This window comes from Hakea prostrata, chromosome 7 (genome assembly GCF_041222555.1).
Source record: "Hakea prostrata isolate BN-2017 chromosome 7, UWA_Hpros_2, whole genome shotgun sequence".
Taxonomy (NCBI): domain Eukaryota; kingdom Viridiplantae; phylum Streptophyta; class Magnoliopsida; order Proteales; family Proteaceae; genus Hakea; species Hakea prostrata.
This window is the reverse complement of record NC_142606.1, coordinates 42,929,973-42,939,516: the sequence shown is the minus strand read 5'-3', so window position 1 is coordinate 42,939,516 and position 9,544 is coordinate 42,929,973. Positions and strand designations below refer to the sequence as shown.

General features: G+C 36.6%; 1 protein-coding gene across 4 annotated transcripts; it reads right to left on the bottom strand.

The window, feature by feature from the left end:
* Positions 1–1,078: 1,078 nt before the first annotated feature.
* On the bottom strand, positions 1,079–5,629 carry LOC149011231 (auxin response factor 25-like). Of its 4 annotated transcripts, XM_089164419.1 has the most exons (9): positions 5,502–5,626; positions 5,133–5,222; positions 4,967–5,029; positions 2,762–2,821; positions 2,388–2,501; positions 2,159–2,266; positions 1,830–1,885; positions 1,585–1,735; positions 1,079–1,106 (listed from the first exon to the last, which is right to left on the bottom strand). In XM_089164419.1, exons 2-6 carry the CDS (start codon positions 5,220–5,222, stop codon positions 2,162–2,164), a joined length of 432 nt encoding a protein of 143 aa, XP_089020545.1. In that variant the 5' UTR covers positions 5,502–5,626; the 3' UTR covers positions 1,079–1,106; positions 1,585–1,735; positions 1,830–1,885; positions 2,159–2,161. The 4 variants fall into 4 exon arrangements, with proteins under 4 accessions (XP_089020545.1, XP_089020547.1, XP_089020546.1 ...); XM_089164420.1 differs by lacking the exon at positions 1,079–1,106 and having other exon boundaries at positions 1,180–1,735; positions 5,133–5,233; positions 5,502–5,627; XM_089164418.1 differs by lacking the exon at positions 1,079–1,106 and having other exon boundaries at positions 1,183–1,735.
* Between the last annotated feature and the right edge of the window lie 3,915 nt (positions 5,630–9,544).

The following is a 9,544-nucleotide window of genomic DNA, read 5'->3' as shown; positions in this document are numbered from 1 at the left end:
GGCACATCTTCATCTCATGCGAATGGACGAAGAGAATCTGGGCAGCAGGACCCCTAGGCTTGCGAACCGTAACAACTTGCACAACAATCAATACTACACTTGTGCAATCATCTGCTAATTGGTCTCCAACCAGACATGCAAAAAATAGAGTGGTTCTTTTCAGTTTTTGTGACCACGTGTTACTTCATCTGGAAAGAAAGAAATAATGCAATCTTTGGAAAAACCAAACCCAACCCCTACAAAATTTTGCAGAACATAACAAAATGGCTTCTAGACATGAAGTGCTCACCATGCCTAAATGATGATACAAATAACAATATCCAGGAAGAAACAACAGATTGTAGTAGTATTACTAATGAAACCATTTTGCTTTGTGCAGGGGTTTATAACAAATCACTAGACATCAGCGGCTGGAGTGCGGGGATTATGGAACGAGGAAAAATCATATGGACAAATGCAGGAAGCATGGCAAAAAGCAATTCAATGGAGGCAATAGTAAAGGCGATGAAGGAAGGGCTGAAATACTCCAATCAAATTCAAGAAGTCTGGATCAATGACGGAGCAATCACCCCTAGCTTCTTTAGCCCTCCCAAAAACAACTGGCCTATCCATCAAATAACTGACTTGGTAGATATTAAATCCAAATTAACCCATGCGATTTTTTGTAATTATAAATCCCCGACACTACTCAACTTCTTTGATACACTGGCTACAAGGAATATTGGTAGCAACAGCTGGAACCTAACCCTCAAACATAATGAGGCACATGCATCTTGTTTTTAATCAGTAATGATAGATTGGTTTTTCTTTGATCAAAAAAAAAAAAAAAAAAAAATATTTTTTTTTTAATATTAATTTTATTTATGTTTTTTTTTTTTTAAAAAAAAAAAATGTGTTGTGTGGTTTATTTTTTTTTTTTTTTTTTTTTTTTGTCCCCCCTCTTTTCTTTTTTTTGGCGGCCACAAATGTACCCCAACCGCGGGGGGGGGGCATACCCCCCCGCCCCCCGGCCCCCGTGGGGCCGGGGGGGTGGGGCCCCCCCCCCCCCCGCCCCCTGGGGCCCCCAAAAGCCCCCACCGTGGTAAACATGTGGCACCTTGATTGTCCTACAACAAACAAAAAGCATGCATTTTAGAATCTTTGGATGGAAGAGAGAAAAGTTAAAAATAGGGTTTTAAGGAAGAAGCATTGGTACAATCTATGTATATAGACTAGTAAACCATTTGCCAAATGAACCATAAATTATAAATAAGAACCCAAACAAATTGAGTTTGCACGTAAGCCACAACATTGTACCCAATATCAATGCTTGAATATTTCAAAAGACCTAATTAACAAATAACAAAGATAATGCAATACATCCACAAAAAACATGGGTGAAGTGCAAAACTACCCCATGTAAATCTGGCATCACAAGACCCTGTGACGGGGTTTTGAGGGACATATCCTATGACAAGAAATGAGATCAGATATTACTTGATCATCATTATCAAAAATCATCGAAAGAAAACACTCAAGAACATAAGACTCCAGAAAGAATGAATATTGTTCTTAATGAAACTATAGAGATATGGAAGTACTAACCAGAGGTGGTAGACATTCCTCAGCATATTTCTTTGGAATGGTTAATCCACCATGTATGCTTATATCTGATGTAGTCAGTCTTTCGTAGGAGTATGCTCTAGTTCTTTGAGGTTGAGGACCACCCACAACTTCCAATTTAAGTGCCTTTTTGCTGAAGGACACACAATATAAACAATAAGACAATATCATAACAAATCTAGATAAACTAACACTAAAACCAAATTCAGCAAAGCCGAAGGCAATACCTCCATTCCGGATATTAGTGTGATATCTGCAAATAGATCATCATGCTTGCTTTGACCTACAAAATCATATAAATTTGGATTAAGGTTGGATTTGGATTTAATAGACCAGCTACATGTGCACAAAAACTTGATTCTATTTAACCATAAAAAGAAAAAAATTTGACCCTATACATTAGCAAAAACTAATTCAATTTTAAAAAACACATGCAGGAGCATGCACATGCAAGGTTGAAGCCCAATGTTGAAAACCCAGAACACATTCTGGCAAGTCTCACTTTCAATCCGACTAAACAAGATTTGGAGCCTTGGTGAAACCATGATAAGGATACCTTTCACTGGATGTTAACAATTGTGCATAGCATCATCGATGGTACGTTAAAGGCATGACTTCCATCAGCAAGGTCAAAGACAGGTTCATCAATTGTGAATGTAGTAACCTAAATGAAATCCCATTTTAGTACTTAGAAACAAATTACATAAGAAGTAAATTAATCAAAAACCTACTATTTGGAACACAATCAAATTAGCTATTGAAGATTTAGGTAGGAAAAACAGAACCTGTTCGATATGTCCTTGGGGAAAGTAAAAGATCTTCTCCCCAATGCAAGGAATAGACATGCTGATGCCAGCACATTTGTCCCACAATGCAACATGGGAAGTTTCTTGCTTCAGCTGAGGTGAAAATAAAAAAATAAATGAAACAGAAAAAGAGAAAGCTGTTTCCTCAAAGTTCAAAAATAACAAAGAAGTTCTTTGTCCGTGAACCCAAAAATAGAACATGATGAACCAGAGAAAATGAGTATTATAGAAGATCCTACTGAACAATCAAAGAGACAAAACTCAGTGAGACTACAACATCAAATGACATCATATTGAAAAAAAGAAAAAAGGGAAGATTCCAATTAATAATAATAATAAAAAATTGAAGTCACCTTGGTTAGTATCAGTGATTCTGGGGTTGACCTCCTGCCTGCTTTCTGTTGCCATTGCACCTAAGAGATAAAATAAATACAAAATGGTATAAGAAAACAAAGACTACTATAGGAGATGCAAGTAGGGCCCTCCAAGCTTCTCAACTTACTTGGACCAACATAGAGAGAGGTTTTCACTCATAATAATTAGGTATCTTATGTAACACTCAATATGGGACTTCCACCATCGTCTATACCTCCACCCTCACACACAGGTCCCTCGTTTATACCAGAAAACTGTTACATCTCTTTCTCTCTCACCTCATTTTTACCTCTTTTCTTCACTTTTATTTGACATTTATTGATGGTAGTCCATACTCCATTAGTTCCACTATTTATCGATGGCAATCCATACTCTATCGTCTATACCTCCACCCTCACACACAGGTCCCTCGTTTATACCAGAAAACTGTTACATCTCTTTCTCTCTCACCTCATTTTTACCTCTTTTCTTCACTTTTATTTGACATTTATTGATGGTAGTCCATACTCCATTAGTTCCACTATTTATCGATGGCAATCCATACTCTATTGGATGCACCATTTATTGCCGGCAATCAATACCCCGTTAGTTAAATCCAATTAAATCATCGATTTTTTATTTTGTTTCATTTTTTCTCAAAAAGTTACTTAAAAGTGTTCTTTATGGTAAAATGGTAAATGATAAATTTCGTTAGACTTTTTTGGTAAAGTCAAATTTCTTGAAACTGGACACGTAATTATGGGAGAATTGATAACCCATATGGTGCTAACTCCCAGTATGTTAGTAGCTCATGTTTTGCTATGTTGATCAAGTGTTCATATATTTAATGTTTAAATCATAATTTCAAATCTTAGAAATAACCTTTCCCGAAATAGATGTATATGGCATATATTTAACCCCCTCAATGGGTCTAGAGGATCCTACTAATTATTGCAAGTCTTGTCAACTAATTAAATATGATTAATTAAAGAGAAGTTTTCTTAAGTTAGAATAAGTAGTCAAGAGTATCTCTTTCTTCACAAAGAAAATGGTTATATTGCCTTTCTATGTATGGTCTTTTGCTGCCCACCCCTCAAGAAGTGTTACCCAAAATTCATGCCACCTTTTGAGTTATCCTATATATCAATTAGATAGATCCCCTTTAGATTGAAAAGACATCCCTTGCCATTAAAAAATTATAGTTAACTGTTAATGAAATCAAGTTAAATTGTTTAAGAATTTTTTTTCTTTCTTTCTTCATGAATGACTAAGTTGGTTGCACAAAACATCTCTATATACCCAAACTGGTGTGCTAGCATAGAAACATTACCAATCATATACTTAGAATCATATATCATCAACTGATCCACTTACACAAAAGTTAATAAAGGTTGAATATTCTTCAAATGTATACGGATGCTTAGGATGAAACAACCTTAATAAAGGTTAACCCAAAACCTTACCTAACCAAACCAAGACCAGTTAGAACTAGGATAGGGTTAGAATACCCTTGAAATGACCAAGCATAGGTTGAGAGTATATTAGGTCTGGATTGAGTTGAGCATGGATTCAGTTGACGTTTCAATGATTCGGCTAGGGTATCATAGCCCAACCCAACCCTATCTCGAATGTCTAGGATTTCAGAAAATAATTTTAAATAAAGGAGTGGCGATCGGAAACTTAATATTTTGGAATTTTTAAAGTTCAAACTCATTGGAGGAAATGACCCAATTAATGCGGGGAAGGTGGATAATGTATTCGATTAAAGGGACACGTCATCACTCTAATTGTCACCAACATATTTTACTATACTAGCTGTCACCAACAAAATCAGATTCACATTCACTCTTGTTGGTGACAAAATAATAACACTTTTAGTTAGAAAAAATCAGATTTGTTTATGATAACACTACAAAACAAAGGCAACTTCTCCAAACTAATATAAGAAGTGGCTAGAACATAGTACAATATTAAGTCTAAAACATACTCACTCTAAATTCAAACAAAACACTACCATTTTTAATCAGAGGTGGCAGTTAAATGCTGTTTCATACTCCTTAGAGAGGGAAAAAAAACATCAAATATTACTGCCATTTATATTTAATAATATATATTCTCTTTTAAGCTATTGAACATTATCTCACACATAAAAAATATGTTCTAGATTTTGAAACATCAATTACGTGAATAGGAAACAAACAAACCTTATAATCATCTGGTAAAACGTTGATCCGATGTCCATATCCATCTTTCGTATCATTGTTTTGCTGAGATAGAAATATCATAATTACTTACTTTGTATGATCTAATATGGCGAATAAAATCAGATAGGAACTTATGAAGTAATTAGATGAAAATAACTAATACTACCTTGTTATAACAAGGAATGGGATGGAATTCCTCGTCAATGATTTTTATGATGTGCCAAGTGATAGAGTGCTTTGGCCCCATATCAATCATCTGCAAAACAACTATAAAGTTAACTCAATCTATATATTGAACAAAATCTAATCATCCACCAAATAGATCTTTAGTCCCACACCTCCATGGAGGAAATTAACTCAGAGTTCTAGTTTTCAATTCATCAGGCTCTCTAATTTGCCTTCGATGAAAAGGAACACATTGATTTTATCAGTATGATTAAAGTCCTTGATCATGAATCATGAAAGAATGGAAGCGAGTGAGTCTCAGAGGAAGGAAATGGGGATTTCAGAGGCAAAACAAAATCAGAATTCATACCTTGGTGAGTATTAAGGAGCCAAAGGGATGAAGGGAGCTACCATAGAAGATGCAGATGATCAGATTCCTTCCTCAAGAGCGGCTGGGGTTATACTGTTGAATGAGACACTAATTCCTTGTTCCAAAACATAACGTTTTATAGTCTAAACCTCTAGGGTTGGCAGGATGCAAATCTGTTGGGTTTTTATTAATCGGCTCAACTTTGGTTCGGGTCAAGAGGATGTTGTAGTGAACCGAAACTGAACCCTAAAATCATCTTGGTTCTGACGTTTGGCAATTTATTTAACAGAACTGATATTTTGTTAAGATTCCTATTCGAATACTCCTGATTCCAAAATTGAAACTCAAATCTAAGAATTTTAAGAGACGGAATTTAATCGAGGGAAAGTTGTACAGAAAATCAATTCTGGCATACGAATACCTCAAAACTTCAAACATAGCATTCCATGTGGTATCTTTGCTATGAGGCAGCCCCTTCGATTCTGTTGAATCCCATTTACCAAAAAAGGATTTGGTGTGGTGGGAGAAGGATTTGGCTTGTACAGGTTCCAAATATGATTTGGCTTTCAATGGAACATAATCTCAAAAATTTGAACCCCTAGTGAAAACATCGTCTTCTGTTGATACTCCTAAGAATACTCTTTATTGTCTTTTCGGGCCTTTTTTGCTCATTGTAGTACTAGTGGTGCCTTGTGAAATTTCCAATTTATTCCACCTTTTGTTTTGAGAGCTTATCATATTTCTTTCTTAGGTAGCTTGTGTAATTTTTATTTTCCTAGAAAAAATTATTCACCCAAAAAAAAATTTTACTATTTTTTTGTTGAAGGAAAAAAAATTATTCTCCCCAAGAAAGAAAATTTTGTTATGTTTTGTTAAGAATCAACTTATAAACTCAATGATATTCCACTTACAATTTTTCTGATTTTTTTTTTTGGCAATATTTTCCTAAAAAGCTAGCATGACAAAGAAGAGGAGCAAGGAGCCTTTTAGAAAGGTAAGTTAATCTCTGAAAATATTTTAGTTGCATTGGAATTAACAAATACGTTGCACATTTTGGTTAGGGGGTGGGATGGGTTTGAAACTTGACATTAAAAACACCTATCATACCTTGTATTCGGAATTTTTTTATTAGATATTTTGATGAGTTTGGGGTCTTAGGGTGCGGTGGCTTCATGAGTTACTGGCAACCTCTAAAATTTCTATTTTACTAAGTGGGGGCGAGATGGTTTCTTTGGAGTGGAGAGCAGTTTGCGTCAAGGGGACCCTATTTTGCCCTTGCTATTTTTATTTGCTGAAGAACTCCTACGTAGGGGCATACGTGCAATGATAATTAAGGGGAATCTAAAATTTTTGTTTTGTCCAATGGGTATGGAGGCTCCCTCTTTTCTAATGTATGTTGATGATGTCTTCATTCTTGCTAATTCATCTCCGATATATGTCAAGGCCTTAGTAGAATTTTTGAGTAAATATGAAGAATGCTCCGGGCAGCAAATAATTTGGAGAAAAGTAAGCTTGTTCATCGTAGGAAACTCCTCATAGAAAACACATGATTGTAGAGCTTTTCCATGTTTTGGTTACTCACTTTTCCACAAGATATCTTGTGGTGGATATTTTTAGAGGAAGAGTTGAACAAGGCTGCTGCTAGTGTCTGTTAGAAACGTGGGTGTGTGTGTGAGAGTGAGAGTGGAGACAGGGATTACATGGTTTGGTTGTTTTGTACAACCGACGTCCATGGGAATAATTAATTTTACTTCCTTAATTTAGTGATTCTATTACATATATACACTAGAGCCCTTGTTCATCACAAGTGTAGCACACTTAGACTTTAGAGTTCTGTTTACACAAGTATAGCTAGGTACTAGGGTTTGAGTCGAGTCCATACCATTAACCTATTAAGCCCAATTGGAATACATGTATCCATAAATAGAATAATAGAATCTAGGGTAGAGTGAAATTAGGGTTTAGAAAAAAAGATGATAAGAGGAAGTAAAAGAGAGACACAAGACTTTTACGTGCTTTAGTTGGATAGTGCAACCTGCCCATGGGAGAGGATGAGTTATTTTCTCATTCAATGATGCTTGTAATACATCACCTATAGAAAGACTCTCTCAAATATGAGTCCTTGTTTCCTATTCTTCAAGGACTCTTGTCATCACACACTTGTAAAGTTCTAGTTACATCAGGCTTTTGTGTAATACAACTCTTGTAGAGTTTTAGAGTACATGAAATACTAGATAAGAGATGGTGGCTATGGCTTTACAAGAGTCATAGTGTGATGCGGTAAAAAAATGCTTTACATGGATAAGGTTGAGATGGAGTGACGGCTAGGGTTGGTTTCTCCTTAACAATGTATTATCTAATACCTTTATGTAGAATAACACTTAAAGCTTTTGCTAATTTAACTCATCTAGTTAAAATCATTTTTTCTTAGGAAGAACTCTATGGTTAAATTTTTGAGGTAAGGAAAAACCTCAACTACGATCTATTACATATGAATATATTCAATGCTTAGTTGGCAAAAGTCCAATGCTTCCTCATAGGAGGTTAGAGTTTGAATCCCCTCAGGGCCAGGAGCGAAATACCGCCTATATTAATTATATAAAAATAACTAAAAAAAATAAAAAAAAAACCACCCACCCCCAAAGCCCACCCACCCACCCCAAACAAAAAAAAAAAAAAAAAAATAAAAAAAAAAAAAAAAAAACAAAAAAAAAAAAAAAAAACAAACGCACAAAGGCAAAGAAGGAAAAAAGAAAAAAAAAAATTAAATATATTTTTAAAAAAAAAAAAAAAAAAAAAAAAAAAAAAAAAAAAAAAAAAAAAAAAAAAAAAAAAAAAAAAAAAAAAACATCATTTTTTTTATTTTTTAATTTATTAATTTTTTTCTCTCCCACCTTTTTTTTTTCTCTCTTACGCTTAGTGTTGCATTTAGAACCTCTCGAGAGCCGGATATTGAGATGACCACCTTAAGAGCTCTCCACCCAAGTTGGAATAACTGAGATGCCTGCACACACAAAGAAAGCAAGAACGGTCCGGCCTAGTTTTGGCCGGGGAACCGCCTCCGACGCTCAAATCAGCCTAGGTAACAATAATGGTTCTTGAGAGAGTTCTCAAGAACGTAATGAGTAAGTACTCAGATGAAAGTTCTCGTTACCTTTCTCCATGTTGGAGGTAGGTTTATATAGAAGTTACCTGGAGGCGGCGATTCCTTAGATTCCGGATTGATAGTTGAGGAGTGAGTGGAGTAGTGGAATAACGGCTCCTTCTTTGTCGCACCTGATAACGCCGTTATGCTGACTCACCTCCCCAATTCTCGGAATAGAGATGCTGAGTGTTTATGCGTAACTAACTCTTCTTGACTTAGTCAAGAGAGTCTTCTGAGAAATGCTAGAGGTGGATATTTTTCCCAAGTGTGGCACTTCTCCGACGAATAAATGAACCTGCCCAAGAGGGAGGTGTCTCTCTCGAATGAGGCCCTCGGGACCTTCTTCAGGGATGAGGTGAGCCATCCCACATGGGAGGTGTCTCTCCCGAATGAGGCCCTCGGGACCTTCTTCAAGGAAGAAATCAGATAACCAAGAGAGGTGTATTTGTCCCGAGTGAGGCACTCGGGACCCTTTATGAGGGAAGAGATGCATCAACCCGAGGGAGGTGCATCTCTCCCGAGGGGGGTGCATCTCTCCCCGAGGGGGTGCATCTCTCCCGGGGGTGCCTCTCTCCCGAGGGGGGTGCCTCTCTCCCGAGTGGGGGTGCCTCTCTCCCGGGGGGAGGATCGGGACCATATTTCCCCACAACGAGCCCCCCCATTCCGTGCGATTGACTTCTCGAACGTATGGAATGTTACTCCCGAGCTTCTTAGAAAATTTTCTTTCTTCTTGGAGAAACTTTAAGACGTCGTCTTGAATGAGAGCCATTATTTCTCCAAGGCCTTCGTAATTCCCAACCGTCGTATTAATTCATACTTATTGCTGCTTCTGATATGCGAATGGTCGTGTTATCTCGGCCGTTGATCTATTCGATCAAGGGCCGTTTGATTGAGATCT